At 38.6% G+C, this 23,270-nt stretch overlaps 1 protein-coding gene across 4 annotated transcripts in view; it reads right to left on the reverse strand.

Moving 5' to 3' along the window:
* LOC126356326 (arf-GAP with coiled-coil, ANK repeat and PH domain-containing protein 2) overlaps positions 1 to 22,268 on the reverse strand; it is a 128,434-nt gene extending 106,166 nt beyond the window's left edge. The window contains exons 1-3 of one of the 4 annotated variants that reach the window (XM_050007303.1): positions 22,010 to 22,268; positions 9,893 to 9,950; positions 9,758 to 9,816 (exon numbers count right to left, since the gene is read on the reverse strand). In XM_050007303.1, coding sequence (XP_049863260.1) covers positions 9,758 to 9,816; positions 9,893 to 9,950; positions 22,010 to 22,062 — 170 coding nt within the window. In that variant the 5' untranslated portion in view covers positions 22,063 to 22,268. Of the gene's footprint in view, positions 1 to 9,757; positions 9,817 to 9,892; positions 9,951 to 21,751; positions 21,987 to 22,009 lie in introns of those variants that run through there. The other 3 variants (XM_050007301.1, XM_050007304.1, XM_050007302.1) reach the window with 3 other exon arrangements.
* Positions 22,269 to 23,270: the final 1,002 nt, after the last annotated feature.

A 23,270-nucleotide genomic window follows, 5' to 3' on the forward strand; every position in this document is an offset into this window, starting at 1 on the left:
ATGCATGTTGATGTTTCATCTGCGAAATGTCCGCCCCGATACCACCCACTCTGACCAGGGGCTCTCCCCACAGGTGCCACCCAGCCTCAGCAAGGGCCACCTGGCAGGACGACCGTAGCCGGGAGTCCTGATGCCCCAGGTAGACGGGCATCTACTCCTGGGCTGATGTGGGGAGGGTGCAGCTCAGATATCGGCAGTATGATCCTTGTTTTGTCAGGGGGCTACAACCTAGAGGGTACATGACAACCCCACCACAATGGGCTGGCTACCATGCTGGATTTTAAATACCATGGAAAGTCCATCATGATCATAGATGCAGATGGGGATGCACTATGGGCGGAACTTGTGCACCCCAACAGGTGTTTAGGCCCAAATTGATGAACAGTGGGTGCAGTTACGACACTGTTACAATAAGTGCCAAGGTCTTAGTGCACTGAGGACCGGTGATACACCACGTAAGGTGTCCTTCCCCAAAAGGCTTTTACTTGTATAGAATTTTGAAAAATGGAGGTCAAACCCCCAATGGTGACCATTACATTGAAGGCCGAAATGGTTGCAACTCCTCTTAGCCGCCTCTTACGACACGCAGGGATACCTCGGGCCTATTCTTACCCCGGATCCGCAGGGGGGGGGGGGGGGGGGGGCTGCTTGTGGGATGACTTTCCTAATGTTTCTCATAGTGTTTTGTATGGCATTGTGACCGAGCACTTGAATTACCAAAAATTGCGAGCACGTTGGGTACCGAAAATGTTGACAGATGTGCACAAAACCAAACGTTTAGACAGTGCATTGACTTTCCTCGAGCAGTACCACAACGATGGTGGTGATTTCTTAAACCAAACTGTTATGGACGATAAAACATGGGTGGCCTACATCATACCAGAATCAAAGCAACAGTGCATGGAAGTTGAGCAAGGGCATTGTTTTGCTGCAAGACAATGCCTGCCCGCATGTGGCGAATCAGACCAGAGATCTCATCACATCTTTTTGATGGGAAACTCTATCATCCTTCGTACAGCCCCGATCTTGCTCCCAGTGACTACCATCTGTTCCTGCAATTGAAGAAACACCTGGGTGGTCAGCATCTTCAAGACGATGACGAAGTAAAAACAGTGGTGATGCAGTAGTTAACAAGTCAGGCGGCAGACTTCTATGAGGAGTGTATTCAAAAACTGGTACACGATTATGACAAGTGCCTCAATATTGATGGAAATTATGTAGATAAGTAGATTAAGATATAGGCTTTCGTGTAAAAATAAAATTATTGAGCACGTATTTTTTTTTTAATTTCAAAATGGTACTTACTTAAAAAACATACCTCATACATGGTTGTAACGATGGAACTCTGGTTATGAATGTTTCACTTTGTTTGAGGAGAGAAATGAGCTCTTTTTACAGCTAATTCATGAAATCTACAGTGAAGAGGCTCTGAGCACAGTGAAGAAGATTATTAGCTGGGACTGAATAGCAGTACCAGCTGTACAAGATAATGTTGTAGGCGACCACTGCACCCAAAAGATATTAGGAACAAACTGAATTTATAAAAGTCATGTGCTGTTCCAGGAAGACATATGTAACTGGTAGGTTTGATGTCTTCCTGTAAGCACTGGGCACACATTACAGGGAAGTGACAGAGCACCTGAAAGTGGCCAGTGTCTCAAAGATTGTTGGGTAGTAACCGCTGCAACAAGGCAACAATGTTGAGAGAATGGATCATAAGGTTGATAGAATAAAGGTACCATGGCTGTAACTAAAGTGGGTGTTACATGGACGGTGCACACTGAAATTGCCAAGCTGCGAGGAGGGAGGCTGAGTTGTTGAATAACATAAATAAATGTTACAAATGGCGAAACACGCACACGCATACACAGCATGCAGTGAGGAGGGGAATGCACTCATCGACATCTGTGTGAACCAATGTACAAACCTCCTTAGCAGCTCTCTCAGAGCTGGGCGATTCTGACGGAGTGGACAGTAACCTCGAAGAGTTGGACAATGGCCATCAGTGAAAGCGTTTCTTGTAGAGATGCACAGGTTGCAGAACAGGAAGAAATTAGCTGTAGTTCTGGCAGCTAAAAGTAATATTCACCAAATTGTCATATTGAGGGTGTCCTGGTTAGAAGTGAAGAGACTAGAAAAACATGTCATAAGAAAAAATGTGGGAAAAAGCCATAAACAATGTCCTTACAAGCAAACCACGTCGTATGAAGGATCTCTGTCTTACAAGACCAAGTCTGAAAATAGATACTGTCAGAGGGTAAGACATCATCACAGAAAAGGAAGAAGCACTGCAACCACTTGGGACCCATGCTCACTATGCACATATTTACAGAAGAATTGTGGCCCCCCTGCCACATCCTGGGGGTGGGGACATATTACGTTTGCATGAACAGTTTTATGTTGTGGGCAACTGCAGCTGAAGTAATCCATTTTGACAAAAACTACTTCCAGCTGCGTGTAAAACTTCATTTATAGGAGAACGAACAGTTTCATGATATCAATTGCATATTCAAATGTAGATATGTCATTAAAACATTAAACTCACAAGATATGAAGGGGACTCAACCTTGTTGAAGTAAAATGCTGTTACCCTACAACAAGCAGGCCATCACAAATCAGATTCTCGGCTGAGAAACTGACATGTTAAAAACAGCTGAAAGCTACAGACAGCATCGCTCCAACCGCCTTGCTGTACAGAGCCTTACTCATGTCAGTTTTTCAAGAAGTGAATTTGATTCGTGATGCCCAGCTTGTTGTCAGTAACAGGAATTTATTTAGAGAAGGTTCAGTCCCCTTCTCATCTTATGGATTTAACAATTTATGTACACCAGAGGGTGTGACTTGACATAACAAAACCATTTGTGCTCCTTAAATAGAGACTCATTCTTAGCTGGAAGCAGTGTATTTGTGAAATATGGATTATGTTTGCTTTTATGTCTTAAAAAAATAAAATAAAAAAACAACAACCAATGAATTTGTTCTCAGTGTGATCACTGATGTTTCATCTTAATATATTCAACAGTTTTCTGATAATGATACAACTGTTGTCATTTAATTTATTACATATGTGACTATATTTCATTATTTTTGTAGCTGGACAAGCATTAATTTTGAAGCAAGCATTAATTTTGAAGATGTACTGAGAAAGGAAGCAGAAGATATAATAGCCACAGGTTCAGCCACCAAACATATGTGCAAGGAAACAGTAATTATAAAAACTTGAACTTGTCTGTACTTTATTAGAATTAGTAATGAGACTTTGTAACCACCTAATGAAGTAATTCACATCCACAGATGAAAGTGGTTAGGCGGCTGAGTAAGTGAAAAGCAAGTCTATATCTCTGTGCCCTCAGAGTCTTTCTCAATGACATGCTTCAGCAAAATGTTCTCAGTTTACAAGCTGAATTACTCTGAATAAAATACTCAAGCTATTGATAGCTGTCCGTAGTTAGTCAATGAGACCTTCAGGAAAATAAAGATAGGCTAAATTCAGTTGATGTTCTATCACTTTTTACGTTGGTGCCAGTACAAGACATGCTAGATCTTCTAGCTCAACAATTTCCACCACCAGTTTCTTCCGCAACACCTTAAACAATGACATACTTTCTGTGTTGCAATGAATATTATGAGATGACAGATGGCACAGCCATGGGATCACCGCTACCTCCAGCCGCCGCAAACTTTCTCATGGAGCGCTTTAATGAGAAAACTCTGAACTCTACGGGGTTGTGACTATCTTGCTTTTTACTGCATACTGATGACACCTTGATATAGCCTCACTGTGAAAATGCACTACAGAAGTTCATCAGTCAGATGAAATGTGTCCATTCCAACATTAAATTTATTATTGAGTTGGATAGGAATGGCAAGTTTTCAGTCTGGGATGTTTTAGTTGACTGGAAGGCAGGTGGCTTGTTAGGTCATTCAGTGCCCAAGCAATCTACACACAGCAACCAGTACTTGAATGTCAGCCGTATACAAGAAAGCAATCCTGAACATGTTAGTGGACAGGGGATACATTATTTCTGACAAGGACCATCTGGAGTCTGAATTTCAACATTTGAAGTGTGTGTTCAGAGGAAATGGTTACAGCAAGGGAGAAACTGCAAAAGTTTCCTGGTGCCACCGACAAAAGATGCTTCGTCAAATGGCAGAAGAAGCCAAGTTAGCTGCATTCCTTCTATACAGTGGAGCAACTACTAGCAAGAAAGGAAGCATGTTGAAGAGACATTGACTGAGACAGTGTTCCAGCCTGCCTCCAAGATAAGAGAGATGTTGTGCCTTGTTACAGAGAACTTTAGGCCTTTTAGTTCCTGGCACGTACAACAACCCCTATGAATATGGCATCATTTTCACAGGTCCAACTATTTGTGATGTTGCAAGTGCTGTGCAAAGTAGTCAAATCACATGAAACAAAGAGAACATGAGAAGTCAGCTGTGGTTAGTCATTGCCTAGAAAACAGGCGTACAAGACAATCTGAAGAAGACTAGAATTTTCACTCAAACAGCATCATACTGGGATCCTGTTATATAAGCTGCCAAAATTAGAACAAATGGTAACAATTTTAACAGAATCCAGGAGTACATGCTTGGTGGGGCATGGGGGTGGTATCTGGACATTGAGCAGAAGCTTGATGCTTGCAGGGACAGGGGTGGCAGGTTCAAATGTGGCACCGGCCCCTTGCACCACTTTAAGGTACTTGGTCCCACAGCAGGACAGAGACACTGGGCAACTTGCCTTCCGCACAAGTGCCACTGCAGAATTCTATGGAGGGTTCCAGATGGATCAATTGTATCTACATAAATAGAACATCGCATCTACATAAGCAGAACACAGTGCCAGCCCTCGTAGTCAGTGATTTTAACCTCTGGTGATGATGGCAGAGACAGCTATCATAAGCTCAATTATTTTATTTGAGGTGAAGTAGCTTTTAAACTGAGAAGATTTTATTGAAATATATACAGTGTGACTCAAAAAGAAAGAATGTATATCAAGGGTTTATTACAAACTATGAACGATAGAACTACATTGTACATGCCACTGGATAGAGGAAGGTTCAAAGTTTTATGTTTGCAAAGACACTATTCCATACACTCAACACAAGCACCAAGCATTGCTTGGGAATGGTAGTCCATTTCATTCCACACACGAATCAACAAGTGCCTCTTTATTGAATCTCAGGTTTGACAATTTGATTTCTCAGCTGTTAAAGGACAGCTGTCATAGGTGGGACGAAATCCTCACAACTTCACAGAAGGAAAATGAAAAAAGTAAAAAAAGGTCACAAGGTGTGAGACCTGATGACCTGGGAGTCGGGATGGTGGTGTTGAAATAACGCTGCATGTCAAGATGAAAGTAAGGTGAGGCAGCGTCATGCATAAAAACGGAATCATACAAATCTCTGTAAAGTTGAGGAGACAATCATTTTTGTGGTATGAACGGGTATGACATTTTTGTCCCAGTTTCCTCTGCATAAAAGAAAAGCCCATAAACTTTGTAAAAAGAAATGCCACAAAACATATTCAGTTTCGGTATGTCTCTCATGTTCAATGACAAACCCAGGATTTTGTGACCCCCAAATTCTTACATTTTGGCAGTTTATTTTCCCCGATGGATGAAACACTGATTTGTCCAAAATGATGAGTCATTTGGAAAAGTAGCCTCTGTCATATCCTGGAGAACTGAAATGCAAAATATGTACCTTCTGTAATGGCCATTGGGCTACAGATGCTGCAGTAACTGCAACTTGTAAGACTTCATATACAGACGTCATTTCAGAACGCACCACCCCATTGTTTGAGTAAGTTGAAATTCCTGGCGTGTGTCCATCTTGTGGACTTTTGAGGTCTCCGTGTGAACACGTCTTGCATACCCTTGACATTTTCAACAGATATGCGTGACAGACCACTGCTCTTCCCTTTGCATATGCAACCAACTTCCAAGAATTTTGTAGTCTAGTCATAAATCTGCTTGTTTAAAGACAGCTTCTTGCTGAATCGATGGAAGAATGTATGTTGCACTTTAACAATGGATTAACTTCATGCAAGTTCAAACACAAAAAATGATTTCTCTTGTGGCATTGTCACAATGCTGCTACAAATAAACAACAGTACAGCTGTGTCAAAACTTAGCTTGAATTGAACCTTGTTCTACCCAGTGAAATACATGACGTGTTTCTATCTTTTAAGGTTTCTAATAAACGACTGAGATCTGTTCTTTTTCTTTAATAACCTGGCATTACTGTCTATTAGCTAGAGAAGTGTAAAACTTATGTTCTTGGCATCTTTCGCCGATTTAAATGCAGATTTTTGGGTGGTTTCCTACCAGATAATGTACAACTTGAGTTGCAATATAGCCATCATGCTTATTGGGATTTGGAATTTAGTGAAACATGCTCAGGAGCACAAAACACTGTTGATGCTGGCCTAAATGGAGACATGCTGTGCCATTCAACTGATGAAGCCACTTAATTCAAATGCAAGAACCTTTTAGTTAGCATGACGAAGGTGGTGGGGTGGAATGTCATTGACGTGTGGTCTGAATGGCTCCAGCCAGCCATGTTAAGCATTTTGCACGTATTACTGGATATCAAGATCAGCTGAGAAGAAGACTGAGCAAGGTCAGTCACTGGGCAATGCAGCTTATCCATTGTTTACTGAAGTAATATATCAAGTAGTGAGCCTCGTGTCTTGTGTTTACAGTGAGAGCTAAAACTACATATGCAACAATGAGTTTGTGCTCATCCTAACATCTCCTGTCCACAGACGGAGATGAAGATTCTTTCATCTGAATGCACAAAATCGGTGTACACATGAAGTAGTTCAGTCACAAGCATTAAAGGCATGGATGTTCCTTGCCATTACCTATCAAACACACCGCTATTATTTTAAGGTGAATAAAGAATAGTTAATATTCTGTAAGAAAAAAGGAAAGAAATACCTAACTGTAGGAATCACCGTAATAGCATTTTGCCATAGTGTGTTTCTACAGTACAGGGTTATTCAAAATGATTTAGCTATGTTCAACTGATTATAAAAAATGTTTTATTGAGGTATGGTATTACATGATTATATGTATGGATACAGCAACTAGAGAAGTATTTTTTGGTGCCATGGTTCCTGGAACATGGCTGCCAAACCAACAGAGAAGATATTTTGCATGATGGAGTTATGCAAGAGTGAATCCCCAACTGTGGCATGTCAGAGATTCAGCACCACATTCAACAAGGCTCCTCCTACCATACAATTCATTTATGAGTTAAGGGGACAGGATGTCTTTGCAAACACAGTTGTGTCAGGGCAGCTGTGGCTGACATTGTTTGTGTGTTATTTTATTGTGCCTGTCTACCAGCACTTTCCCACTTGGTAAGTCTTGGAATTTTTGTTTTTAATGTATTTTTCATTGACGGCAGGAACAGAAAGTAGTTCTTTCTCTCTCTCTCTCTCTCTCTCTCTCTCTCTCTCTCTCTCTCTCTCTCTCTCTCTCTCTCTCTCTCTGTGTGTGTGTGTGTGTGTGTGTGTGTGTGTGTGTGTGTGTGTGTGTGTGTGTGTGAGAGAGAGAGAGAGAGAGAGAGAGAGAGAGAGAGAGAGAGAGAGAGAGAGATGTTGGTCTTCTTTAGAGAGCTTGGCGATTTCATGGCTTGTTGAAAGTACCAGCAACCAAAAGAACACAATGTGACTCCCCTTTTTAAACAGTTTGCAAGTATAAGCTACTTTTTACCACCCATACCATTAACACAGTCTGTTGTAAGTGATGGAACAAGTTACATACAAGAATCCTCGGTGGAGTGTAGGCAGACATGATGTGGAATTTCAGTGAAGTTGGATACAGGTGGAAGCCAGAAAGTAGTAGTATGAGCCTGCAGGAAGTGGGTGAGGGATGATATCCTCACAAGTAAATAAGAGACTGGTAGAAGAGCAATTAAACTGTTGAGATGTTGTACGGATTTGGTGCAGTCAACTTATTAAACCAACTTTTTATAGACTATTTTGTCTTATTTTTGTCTCACTTATTTCTGCCTTCCTTGTATGCTTACATAAATGTTCCAACAGACTGGGGTGTTCTATAATACTTGGATAAGGACTCATTAATTATATAACAATAGAGATTATTACTTTCTGTGGTCCTGTTCTATACAATGTCAACTATTTGTCACAGGGAAACTAGAAGGACTGAAGTAACCATTGCCAACCTTCAAAATATAATTATAAGAGAAGAATTGTGCGAGTATTTAAACACTTGCAGTGGCTAACCATTTCCAATGAGATGGCAGCTGTCAGTCTGGTCTTTAACAGTTGGTAGAGAGACTGAGAAGGGGGTATAAAATTGTTTTCTATAGTTCTAAGGATGTGGAAAACAGTATTACTCAAACAGTAATGTTTAATTTATTTTTGATAAATGCACTCTGAAGTATTCTACTGTGATTTTTTCTTCAACAGTCCTTCAAACATTCCAGTCATGTCTTTGTTTTTGGTGTGGTGTGGTGATGACCCACCTTTAGGAATTTTGACGAAGAGTGAGTAGACTTAAGCTGTAAATCAATTTAATAACTTTACATAGCACGAGAATTTACTGAAATCCACTGTATCAAGCTGTTCCAGCTCAAATATCTGTCCTCATACCCCCAGGGGACCACAGGCAGCAGTGGAGAAATAGGGCAGTCAGGGAGTTGGTCGTAATCTATGCAACCACATGCCCCAGCTGAGATGGCACAGACGGGTAAATGGCACACTGGTGTGATAGAACTGGATCTGAGTATGGTGGAATAGGTGCAGCAGGTGGCCTACACTAACTGCACCTGCCTGGACTGAGGGGCACTAACATGTGACCATGTCCCGTGCAGTAGCATCGAAACAGTCTGCACTATGTCATCATATGCTTTATGCACAGCTCTCGTTACAAATGGGCCACCTGTCTCTCTGTGGTGGGTTTAAGCTAAGTAATCCAAGTTAGACAATTTAATTACACTTGTGTACTGAAACTGTCAACATCCTCTGAACAACTGTGTTTCATAATGGTTGTGGCATGCTGGTGGACTACTGACAGTGGTGACACTAGAAAGCTATATTCTCCATGGTCAAGTGCCTCTCCAGTGCCACCTCAATGCATTGCTTTATATCTACAGATGGTTGCTTAAGCTCAACATGACTGACAGATGGCAATCGTGATACAACTGATTTTGTAATGGCATGTCATTAAATGTTCACTCAAAAAGTACACAGAGGCCAACTGCTGAAAGCAGGTGTGTGTAGTCACATTATTACTGATAGCTACTACCAAACAAGAATGTGGCCACTGGCAATGGGGTACGCACATTGGATGGCAACTATAAACATTTTGGCCTTTAGTGATGAATGTTACTGCAGTCCTGAAGAAGACATCTCTGTCACAATTATCTTTGGGCCACAACCTTGGTGAGCACACATGGAACAAAATATGAGAAGACCAGTCTGATCTGGACAAGAATTATGTGGAGCCTCACTGCTAGGCAGAGTGGGAGATTCTATGAACCCATAGGAAGTCTACATATTTAAAAAGGGTTCATCTATGGCTAGCTGCTCATATTCCTCAACAAATGGCTGAACTGGTTATTAAGCTATCTTCAGCAAGGCTCTACAATACAGCTATTTATGATTGTCTCACACATTCATTGTTTTGATCAATATTTTGAACTGTCATTTGTGCAACAAGTAAGGACAACTATGTTAATTACAGCATTTAATTAGAAATATAGTTCATTATTTCAGAGTTGCCTACCTTTGTTGTGCAACATAGCTTTTACCAGCATCTATCATTAATCCACACATCTTTAGAACCTGGAAAGAAGAGTGCCTTTTAGTCACAGGAAATTTTTAACACATATGAAGCTATCACTTAATGTGGTGTAATAACCTTATCCAGTCGTTGCTCCAGTTGCTCTATATCAGCTTCTTGCTCTTCGAGTTTTGCTCTGAAACAATGCAAAATAAATAAATGAAAAATTTCATGTGTCAAAAAACTGATATTCAAAAAATTAACATATATCAAAGGCACTATGCAAAGAGTTCATTTATCAGTCAAAATGTTCTATTTTGCCTGAGTAATATTTCTACGGACATTGTTCAATAACACAGTTTAAAATAGTTGTAAGCCTTTTGCTATCAGGCAACCACAGAAAAAGGAGGGAGGGGTTAAGAAGATACACCACACAGCAAATAATCTGAAAATTAGCAAGTGTTTCACAGCTGAATCATCACCCACACATTTAAAAGTTTTTAGGGCATTGTTCCAGGAAAACAGTGATCTATTGAAATTATAAATTGTTTAGTAAACACAGTCTTGGTCACATTTAAGTTGTTAATTTTTGTTTATAGATGAAGAGTTTCGATCTTCTAATGAGATCATCATCAGAGATCTACATTCCTTTACAACAGGAGGAATAGCTTGTGTGGGGTAGGTCTGTCCCTGCTGGTGTGAAGAATACTGTACTAGTGTTCTCCACACCAGCATGGATGGGCCTGCTCCGCACAAGCAACTTCTACTGTCATCAAGGAATGAAGATCTGATTATCTTTTTAGGAGACTGAAAACAGTCATCTACAAATAAAAATTAACAACTTCAATATTACCAAGACTGTTTCCTGAATAAGATCTATACATTTTCTTATTAGGCTTTAAAACCTGGAACAATACAGAGGAAAAGATAACAGGAGTTCAGTAGGCTTACACAAAATTCGATCAGGGCATCTGCAGATATTCAGGGGATCAAATTCATGACCTTTTCATGTGTGTTTCATTACCTCTTTACTTACATCATGACTTCTCAAAACTATGCATGTTACAATATCAAAAACAAAAAATTTATGAACCTGAGAGCTGATTGAAATGAAATCTGACTGTAATAATTCTTGTATCATGTCAGCATGAATAACACAATTATGTATGACTTGTAACAATGACATGAAAAGGATCGTTGCTACTCAACATACAGTGGAGATGCTGAGTCACAGATAGGCACAGCTTTCAGCCAATGTGTGTGTGAGCTGCATTTGCTCACATGCGTGCTCCTAAGTTTTTTTAACGAAGGCAATGTTGGCTGACTGCTCACTATCTGACAGTATTTTTGTTGTACCTATCTGCAACTCAACACAACTGCTATATGGTATGCAGCAACTGTCCTTTTCATAATACTGTTACATTCCATCCTGGATTTTCCATTATGTATGACTTTTAGTATACCATTCACCAAATGCTATAAAAACATTAAACTCTCACATAGGATGGTTATGACTATTTTCAGATATATTTATCATCATATCAATTAAAATTAAAATTGTTTTAACATAGTAATGTAGTGAAAACTTACAATTTCTGTTAAGACAATTTAACAACTCTGAAGGTACAAAATTTATACCAAAATGTTATACTTCAAAGTAAAAGATTTATTGTTTAAGTTTCTTAGCTAAAACTTGAAATTTCATCTAAAACTTCAGCATGTTCTTTTGTCTTTTCAATAATTATTCTCTTTTTTATTTCTGAGTTCTTTTATTTCTTGAATTACTGTGCTTTTAAGATTGGCCACTTCATTTTAAACGGATTTCTTCTTTTTTAAGGCTTCTACATTTTTTATGAGGCATTCTTCACAGTTAGTATCATTAATTTTGTAATATCAACATTCAGTTATTTCTCACTATTGAATTAACCACCTAATGATTGTATTGCATTGTAAACACTTCTTTCTGCAACAATTGTAGCTTTTCTAAGTTTTCAATCAAAACTTTTTTCCTTAAAAGAAAGGTGTTTTTCAACTACATTGTTTTCATGAAACATGCATAACAGCTTCTGCACAAACTTGATGAAGTCATGCTCATACTGTGCAATAAATTTGTCAGAAAATGATCAAGTTTGTCCTCCTCAGGATTGAACTGGTCAGTTATCACACAAAATTTAAGGTATTCTCTCTTCACTATGTCAGCTGTTAATACAGTAACTTTTTTTTCATAAATTCTTTGATTGCAATTTTCACTTTAGAGCTTCTCAAAATGGACTTCGGATGATAAACATGAGCCACTTTGAGTACTTTAATTCCAGCAGTAGTTTTTAGATACACACTTCACAAAATAAATGTGCACTTCTTTCTGAGATAAGGATATACTTTTCCATGTAGTCCTTGCTAGCAGCTTTGGCATCAAATTCAGTACCTACATAGTGACTTGTTTTTCGACTATGTGCTTTTATAACAACAAGAGCAAGTAATTTGCTAGAATTTGTCACCACTTGCATAACAGTTTTCTTTATGAACTGAGAAGCAATGCTATACATCAAACAGAACAAATCTGAACAACAAGAGGAAGAGGGAGTCATTTGACTGATACTTAGAACTGAGAAATTCAAGTCTTGCCCAAAGGAATTTACTTCCTAAGTGATGTTTAATTTTTTTCAAAGTTTCTTTTTTCCGTTGGTCTTTTACGTACTTCTTCAAATGTGGAATAAGTTCAAGTGCTATCTTCACGGCTTCAATATTTCCAATCCATTCTACACAACAGATGGTTCAAATGGCTCTGAGCACTATGGGACTTAACATCTATGGTCATCAGTCCCCTAGAACTTAGAACTACTTAAACCTAACTAACCTAAGGACAACACACAACACCCAGCCATCACGAGGCAGAGAAAATCCCTAACCCCGCCGGGAATCGAACCCGGGAACCCGGGCGCGGGAAGCGAGAACGCTACCGAGCGACCACGAGATGCGGGCCTACAGAACAGAATTTGATATTAAACTTGGAAAATCCAGTGGTATTTGAGAAGGCTGCCCTCCTCTAAGGAAAATCCTTCATAAACTACCAGATCATCCTAAGAAACTCATCAACATTCCAACCACTTTTTAAGGCTCCATCCATTACATGAAAGGAGGCAAGTGCCACAATGATAGATTTGTAATTGATTATATTCTTCTATGATTAGAAATGCTTACAAATTGTGCAACATTTTCAACTTCACATTTGGCCCAGCCACTAAAATTTGAATTATAGTCTTAGGTGACACATTCAAAATATTCATACCCCCCCCCCCCCCCCCCCCCAGGAGATTGACTGTGAATCAGAAGCTGTGGCAAAACTAACAAATATGTTTAGTATCTTGTAGATATAGACTGATTTTGTTCATTCCAGAAACGAACCACAGATCCATCTATCCTTTAGGACAACTTTGTTCGGGCTCTCATTATACAACACATGAAAGAATTCCACTTCCCTGACTTTCTTGGCTAGGAGATTCTGGAAATGAGGGCCAAGTAACCTTTTTTTGTTTTTTGAATCATGTTCTCGAGAAACATAATGTGGAATATGTCTATTGTGTTTCCAGAACTTCTTACTGGTGACTGAGATATGACTTTGTTCATAGCCCACATAATGTCAGATTTTATCATCTCACAAATAACTAAATAAATGTTTCAATGAGTTTGATTTAGAACTCTTTTCAATTGAGGTTTCAGAGGTTGTAGGAGGAGCAAGTGATTGTAATTTGTTGCTGCCATTCAAATTCTTTCAGAAGAAACTTGTGACTGTGCTCGAACTACTACTATAAAAGACAAGTTGTTTTGTTGCCTTGAAACTAATGAATGAACCAACACTGGATGTGTTTGTACACATGAAATGTCACTGGCACTAATGTCAAAGTCACATTTACACAAGATGTTCAACAGTTGCCAAGTTATAGCCTGCAAGTAGCACCAATATGAAATAGGAAAGGTTTTGGTTAGCAAGAAATCGATTTTACTCTGAAAAGCCTTAACATCTTTAAAATGGGATTAAAATCACAATAGTTTTATATTTATTATTAAAAACCTTTAAGGAAATGTGTTTCCAAAGAAAGATGTGGACTAAATAGATTTAAACAGAAGTGAGAGGGCACCGAATTAGAGAAACAGCTGTTCTAACTATTAATAACCTAGCAACACATGAGATGGCAGCACTGTAAAGGACCGAGATACAATTTATACATTATTTCTACTAGGTGTGTATCACATGTAAGTCAATGGAGTCACACATCGAAATTTCTCAATTGCCTCTCAAGGTTTAAAACCACAGCAGCAGATCTTTTGCTAACATGGCTTGCACAGATGGACACTTTAGTCTCCTACACATAAAGACTTTTGAGTTCTGGTGAACCCTTGTATATAATTTTGTATTAAATGGGCTGCTAGATACAACATTTTTGGGGGTAGCTCTAACTTGCTACTCCCTTATAAAGCCAAGTCTGACTGACAGACAAAAATGCACAACCACCCACTCCATTTCATTTCATTTCATTACCTTTGCATTTCTGTCATGACTACTTGTTTATTTTCATTACTTTCATGATCTGTAGACCCTCTGGTGATAAAGGGAGAGTAAGGAACACTTACATGGACTCTAAAGAGGATACACATGAAGTATTACACAGAATAGAAAAGCACAGAGAAATTGAAAAAGCCAGTGTGATAACAGAAACGAAGGCAAATTTAATTGAAACAGTAGGAAAGTTGTCAACTAATACAACTGTTGGTACATGACACTCTCATGACGGCTGTTTAATCTTAACTGAAGGATCTCACAGGCTTCACATTAACAGCCCATTTAAAATTTGGACAGTGTTGCAGATGCAAACTGTGATTTCACTGGTTCATTGGCACTCTGCATCAACACACCAACATTTAGTAGTGTTTATTAATTGATGACATAAAAGCTATTCATGAATCTGTGATAATATTCAGCATTTTTTCTGTAACTGTCCACCTTTATTGCACATTATTATGTAATTCACAATACAACTAGTTTTGGATCACTGCCATCATCAGATTTGTTCAAACTGGAAAAACAATAATATAAAAGGATAAATAAAAGTAAACTATATGAATATGCATTTGCATACACTATTGATAACAACTGAGCAATACTAATTGCCAACCCTTGCCAAACACTGACTAATATCACAGGAACATTCAGTGCACATTAATCTGTGATTTCTGTCACCAACAAAAGCTTTGGAAAAATTATAAAACAGTGTGAGAAGTAATTATGCATGCTTGAAAATTTAGTTTACAAAATTACTTGTCCTTAATACTGGAGTGGTTACAAGGTGTACGCTGAAAGTAATCTCCACTTGAGAGAGAGAAATGTGCACTCTTGGCATAATTTACAAATTGTCTTCAGTAACTGATGGAATGAATGCTGACTACAGCTATATCCACCCAAATGAATGAAACATCGACAAAGTTAATTGTTAGTTAATAGATGGGAAGGGTGTTTTTTATTTTTATTATTATTAGAATAATGGGAGATTGATAACAACAATAATAGTCTGGAAGCACATATCACTTTTCTTAGCACAATATCAATGAGCTCTAAAATTCCTATCTTTGACACCTTGTATTTGTGGTCACTGACTGAATTTAATTAAAAGTATGTAGCTATATTATGCACTGGAACTGCAATGCATTTTACAGGGGAAGCACTGACATCTGTGTAGGATGCCTGTTGGGTGTGCTTACAGATCAGTATCAGAACTCTATAGTTTTGCAAATAAAAGGTTTTTCTTCAAAGCAGTCAAATCCTGTGTTATTCTTTTGTTTCAGATTGGATTCCACTTCCATTTCTACTGCTGTTTCCATCCCTAAATTGCTTGTGTGGCTCATGGATTCCAGAAATTAGCATAATGCAGATAATGAAGGCCCTAGTAACAGATTGATACGAAGTGCAGCCTAAGAGTTACGTTAGGATGTCATACGATAGTTTTGTTGAGAGTTGGAAAAGCTAAAGAATGTGTTATGACATGGTATGGTGTTGGTTCAAGTGAAGAGTGTGGACATGGTCTTGGCTGCAACATAGTCACAGGTCCAATTTCATTGTGAGTTGGCAAAATGGCATCAAAGGCTTCTGTTAAACCAATTAGATTATATTAATTCTCATAGTTATATGATAGGGCTGGATCTGCCTATTGAAACATTTGGCACCCTCAGTGACATAAGAACTTCACTCTAGCTGTAACACACTGAAAAAACAAATATTAGGTACGATTCAATAAAGCTACCTTCCTTCCATCGTTAAAAACAAAATATCTACATCATTTGAGATGAAAACATGATGGCTCAACAAAAATAAATATCTTAATGTAAGACAGGCTTGGTAAAAACGAGTCATTCTAGAGTGTTGAGAGTTGTTTCACAGAAAATAGTGAAGGTTTTAATATAGCTCATCAGCCATGAGCCATACAAATATGAACAAGCCAGCTATTCACCAGTACCACATGATCACTATACTGTCAACCAAACTGTGGCCTTTCAATCTAACCTATATCTTGGGATATGCTGCAGATCAGTCTGTCACCACGACCTATATTCCAAAAAATTATATAGATGCCAAAAATAAAACTGAAAAATAAAAACATAAATAAATTTTTTTTAGTGTTATCTTCCAATTAGTGGGTCTATTACGTCACACAACCACAACACCATTAACTTAGGCCACAGGGTGAAGCCGACACCCAGTACTGGAGGTTCAGCTGACCCATCTGATGTATTTGATAAAAAGCAGTCACTTGCCCAATGTGGTACCAACAAAAAATTAGAGAAAGTTCACATCATTATCTACTTATTATCATTACTAATACTACGACATCAGGATGGGAAACAAAATCCTGTGAACAGGTTGATGAGCCATTGTGGACACGAAGCAGGTGAGAATGTTGACAAAGTATTTGAAAAAGGTGATTAAAATGTGACAAAATTTTTAAACAAACAGGAGTGGCACAAATGAATTGTTTTCATTTCTGATAATCATCTACCAAAAACACAGGTAAGATGATAATATATTTTTATATTATGCTTCTGGATGGGATATGGCATTCTTTTTCATACATATTTATTAAAATATGTAGGTACATTGGTGATTCAATACTGGTAATCTTAATTCACTAACAAAATCTACAGCACATTTTCATAACTACCTAATGACATTCCACAGTTCAGTACTGGAAAAACATTTGGATTAGGCCTACTGTTTCTAAGAAACATTAGCCAAAAATGAAGTAATCATGCAGGACATTTTTCCTCAAGATTTTTGCGAACCTAACAATTTGTGAGTATGTGCAAAGAAAGAAAATGGGGGTATTGTGCCAAATTATATCTCAGAGTCAAAGCAATTTTTAAAAATCGTTTGGGCATCGCTGCCTTGTCTTCTACTAATGTGCTTCAAAATGGAATATCTTTTCTCTGTGTCCACACTTTCAAGGCATAACCCAAAAAGTGGAAGCCCATCAACTGCAACAGACAGAAATACGGAAGCGTCCAACCCCGCCCGTCTGCTTTGACCCATGACGTCACAAATATGGCGGAAACGACCATAAACCACGATTCCAATATGGCACATATGAAGTCGTTACATACACATTATGAGGACGAAAATACATCAAAACACAAACACACAAATGTTCCACAAAAAGCCTAATGACACTAACGGGACAAGTACGGGAAATAGGGAGTTTTTGGGTGGGGACAAACTAAATACAAACAAATTTAGACACCCACCACCATACAAAACGACAAAAAAACCGACATCACAAAACTCCCCAAATACCACTAAACACATATCATCTGGAATCAGAAACTTCCCTTGACCTCTATAGCTCAACAGCCGCTCCCGATCTCATAAATTGGGATCGAAGACTCCCCTTGACCTATATAGCTCAACAGCAGCTTCCGATCCCATAAATTAGGACCTAGCACTTCCCTTGACCTATAGGCTACAGCTCAAAAACATCTCCCGATACCAATACCAACACTCACAGCCACACACTGGGATTGAACACTTCCCTTGACCTGTTATCCTTACGACATCTCCACATACAGCCGTCCATGGTCCGAGACACTGGAACTTTAAGTAAGCCTCATTCCTTCACGACATACTGAACACTTCATGACTTCATCAAAAAATCCGAATAGTGAGAAGAAATTTTATTAGAGACAACGCACTGTCCCCCATCATAGCCGACAACCAAAAACTGTTGACCCTGTCGGTCATATCCATACCTACCAAACACATAAAAAAAGCAATTTTACCAAATTTCACACACAATGCCACACTCACAAATTAAACCAAAAACATCACCTAACACACCACCAGAGAGCACCACCGATCGCATCAAAACAACACCCACAAACACGCCACACTCACAAACTAAATTCCGCGCTGTTGTGACATTACACACCACAACAGCCTTATGTCACGGGTCAAAGCCGACTGGTGGGATCGGACGGTTCGGTTGACCCCAACAGACTACACCTCAGAAGTTACTGTCAGTGATACTTTGCGAGAGGATCAACAAAAGACATGTGAGGAACTTGCATATGATGACATAATGTCTGTCACTTCGGTATGCGGAATCATAACGGAAAAGTTAAAGATAAGGAAAGCTGCTGCCAGATAGGTTCCACAGGATCTGAGTGAAGAGTAGAAAATAGGTTGCAGAAGGAGAATATTTTTTTGAAAAGGACTGTAGTCCTTGATGAAACCAGAACACAAGATTTTGAGCCCAAACTGTAATTTCAATCTCCGTCAACACAATGGAAAAGTTCAAACTCTCTACTCCTGGTGGAAAATTATGCCTAAAAAAAAAAAGAGGGGGGGGGGGGGGGAAACTGATGATCTCTGGGTATGACAAAGCTACAAATAGAGTGCCCCCAGGGTATGCCTGTTTCTGCTTTGTCAAAGACCTGAAATGCTTCCAGCTGGTGTCCTCATTTTGCATGATAATTCAAGACCACAAAGTGCTCTACCAGTGAGGTAAGTTCTTGACAAATATGGATGGTAAATACTCCCACTTCCCCATCACCACACCATACAGTCTTGATACGAGCCCACCAGCTCTAATTTGTTTTCCAAATCGAAGGAACAACTCCACGGATAAGGTTTTGACCCAACTGATGAAGCTTCCAGTGAGATGACCCAAGCAATTAGCCAGCTCTAGAATGAAGGTGTCCTGTCAGGAATAAAGAAGTAATCAGTAAACTGTCAAACAAGAATGGAGGGTATATTGAAGGCTCATGAAGGAATTTGGTAAAATAAGGTTTTTTTCTCTTCAGTTCTATCATGTAAAACTTTTGAAACAACCTTCATACCTTCATGGACTCAGCGTAGGCCACTTTCATGAAACTACATGGAACTACAACAAATTCAGCAAGAAAGTAAATACAAACTGAACATAAAAATCTTATTACTGCAGCCAGCTAGATAAATAGTTAACTAAAAGTCACACTGATGACGATGTAAAGGCTGGAGAAGGAACACACTTTATTTTTCAAGAATATTAATGAATATTTCGAGTCAAGCACTACTGGAAGGAAACAGCAGCTTTTCAACAGAGATTTTCACAAATTGCTGGTCCAAAGTTAATGAAACAGATAAAAACTGAAAACCATATTTGTCAGTCCCTTAGAAGATTAGGGTTTAACAACTCAATGACAAAAATGTCATTAGGAACTGAGCATAAGATAATATTGGACAGAAAGTTCATAAGTAATTAGCCATGGTCTCTACAAACAAACAATCTCAGCAATCACCAAAGGTAGGCTTCCTATACATCCAGGATTAACCTGGACAGTGCTGTCTAGGGTTGCTAAAATATCTGGGGTTTCAAGAGCTTTATGACTGGCAAGTAAGAATTTTTTTCTTTTTTAAATATAAATCTTACACCTATAAGTCTATATGTTTGAAATCACATTTTTAAACATTCTTTTAAAGGCGTGCCTCCTTCGGCCAACCTTGAGGCGGCAAGCACTGACATTGACGGGTAGGTGTGGCTATTGGTTCCACAACACGTTTTCACTTCACCATTTGGTTAACTCCACAGTGGCAGAGTGTTCATGTTGTTTTTGTGTGTTAAGTAACTTGTCATATGTTTTTGTAAGTAACTCGTCTACAGGTATATGTTTTTGATCATTCTCTCTCTGTTTTGTCTCACTGTTTACCAATGAGTAAAAGTGTCTGTGTACTTAACATTAACATGCAATAGGAACAAAAAATTTTGAATCTATGCAATAATGGTAACAATGAAAATAATATTCACTAAATTGTAGCTGTTGAGTTGAAACAGACACAACAAAAAGACTTCTCTCTCTCTCTCTCTCTCTCTCTCTCTCTCTCTCTCTCTCTCTCACACACACACACACACACACACACACACACACACACACACACACACAACTGCTGTCTCTGGCTGCCAAGGCTTTTATCACACTATATCAGCCCTACTGGAAAATATTCTGTTGCCCATCAAGGAAACAGGGATACTACAGACTAGATGAAAACAGTTAAAGGAAAGCTATTAATGCTACTGGTTTTTTCAACACTTAAGATGGAAATAGCAGTGATCTGGAGTGTGCTGTTTAAAGAGGCTACATTTTCACACCACACTGCTAAACATGAACTCTGTTTCTGAAAAATGTCTTGTCTAGTGAAAAATACAAATGTCTAAATAAAGTCTGTGATTCAACAAACTGTATCTTGCAGTTTTAATTCTTATAACACCAGGCAATGCTACAGTTCAATGTGTCATAACAAATATTTTAGAAGGAAGGTGGTGCTTACTATTGCACTTTAGCCCAGTTTACATGTCACAATATCGTGGCACATCTGATGTCATATTTCAGCCCACAGAGCTAGGCATATCTGTATCCTTTGTTATTCAGCGTTCATTAGTCAACTGTTTCACGTTATTGGTCTGATATAAACTGGGCAAATTATATATACAACTTCACATAATTATAGAAGCCGAAGATTCTTAACTCTTTCGTTAACATGGCGCTCCTTAGGGGAAAAAAGATGGAAACTGTGATTTTGTGGGACAATACAATACACTGATTAGAAATTGGAATTGTCTCCTCTAGTCTATACATAACCTTCGCATTTTCGAAATTAATAAAAGAGAAAGGTGAAAGAAGTATAAGCATATTATGTTGATGCCTATCAATTTGTTTTATCATATTATTCACTGTGAAAGGTATGCCAAGACTAGGTGACATGCATACATTAACAAGAAAGATGATTCAGCCACGATTCTCCATAATGCATATTTGTTCTGACTGTTACCCAAATAACAAAACGAAGACAAATAAAATAACACTCATATTTCGTTCAGCATGGAGGACTGAAACTACTCCCTGTTTTTCCTACGGAAAACATTTGATAATAACTCGCGGTACCTGCTGCTCTAAGAAATGTAACACTGGCAGATTACAAAAGATTCTTGGCTGTAGAAGCTGCAAGCTGCGATATCGTTTTCGGGGCGCTTGATATTTTGGTGCCTTTATTGGTATATTAAATTTCCGGTCAATACCTAAGAAAACTTTCAGTGTGTGCTCCAACAGTTGAACGACGAATGATGGGGGGAAATGTTAAACAATGTTGTTTCTTTACAACCGGGTAACTCAATGGAACTTTTTCAACTCTGAACGCTGAACTGTATCTACTCACCCACAGCGTCATAAGATAGGTTTGTTCAAAACGAATTCACATGGGGGCTAGGGGTAATTTTTTTCTGTTCAATTCACAATGAATATGTTGTTATTTTACAACACACGTTTCAGAATAACATATCGCTGGGAAGTAATACCACTAAAAACGCCACCTAGACGAAAACTGAAAGGGCTGTGAAATCGCACCGCTACAGAGAAAACCAGTAACACAGTGTGGGATACACAAATAAATAACGTTAAAATGTTTTGAAAATTACAAACTCTGTGAAAATAGTCCATCGATTTGTTCTTATTTTCCTCCTCATGTCTCAATAACGACGATACAATAAAGTGTCACTTTGCGCAAATATGAGATAGCGAATGAACAAATGCAAAATGTCAACTGTCTGCTGCAGCGACTGAGGCATTATGGTTCGCTAATCAATGTTATCAGTATACTGCTGATATGAAAATGTGAGGTTGCTGATAAACAATATATAAGCGTCGAAAAGAACTCAAATGTCAGGTGGTTTTTCTCACCGAAAACGTGGAGAGTCCCGCAAGCATTCCTCAATTTCAATAATCGCTTCCATGTCGAATACAGAGATCAAAGAAAGCCAACACTAAACTTCAAACTATCAATGAACGCACTCTTCCAACAATTACTGACAGTGTCTCATTTTCTTGTGAATGAATCATCATGTAAGTCAAAACAAATTTGTTTGAAGTGTCATTTCACGTAGTTACAGCACACGCTCACAGATGGCACACCTTCTACAAATACGTGTAACTTACCGTCCAAAGATTACCAACATCTAGCCAGTGATCTCTGCAAGTAGCACTCGAGTACGACCGTGACTCGAGCGTTGAAAATTAACAAGACACACTACACTAGAGACTGTGTTTGAAACAGCACCTGAATTCAACTGTCGTCTAGTGAGATTTGATCAAAAGCGTTTCCTATTAAAGAATGATACCATATATGTCGTTGCCCCTCCATATACTACATCAGTGTAAGAATGTGTCGTTCCTTTCGTCAAGGTAAAGGCCAATTCACATCTCACGTCCGTCAAAATGTTCCACAATTCTTTTCAAATAGCAACATCCACACAGGATGTCAAAGAATCGACACGTCACGTCAAGGTTTCTCGGGAAGAAAGTTATAACGGCGTCGTCGTCTGATAAATTGGAATTTTTGCTGCGCTCACTCATGCAACAGCATTGGATTTTATGCTTCTGTGTCTTTTTAATTTTTATTATTGTCACTGTGTTTTGTTTTCGTGGAAAACTGCACATGTTCCACGATGATTTGGATATTTTTTCCAACAAATCTTCTTCCACATGTGAGGTCAGATATCTAAAAGTGCGACATTATTTAGGTTTTACAGTAACGGAACAGAGCTAACCCCATGCTGAGCATAAGCAAAAACATTAGTTGAGGGATCAATTTTTACTAAGTATCGTTTTAAGTTAAAAAGTCAGCTCTAATGAAGGAGGAAAATACAGTTGTCTGTTACGTTATTTGTTACATGTAAAACCATAATGGATAAAGAAGTACTTTTCATTCCCTTACAAACATAGTTTGGTGATATTGAGTGTTATACATTTTCGCCAACAAATGTATGCCACTTGTTTGAAATGTTGTTTGACTTCTCAGCCCTTTACCACACAAACCTGATGAAAAATATGGATTATGAAGCGTGCTTTGCCCTTAATAAACTTCACTGTTGTTGCATATAACCTCACTATCATCTTTCGGTACTGGTTTAAGCGAACTGACGTAACATGACATGACATGACG

The sequence above is a fragment of the Schistocerca gregaria genome, chromosome 3, assembly GCF_023897955.1.
Source record: "Schistocerca gregaria isolate iqSchGreg1 chromosome 3, iqSchGreg1.2, whole genome shotgun sequence".
In the NCBI taxonomy this organism is placed as follows: Eukaryota; Metazoa; Arthropoda; class Insecta; order Orthoptera; family Acrididae; genus Schistocerca; species Schistocerca gregaria.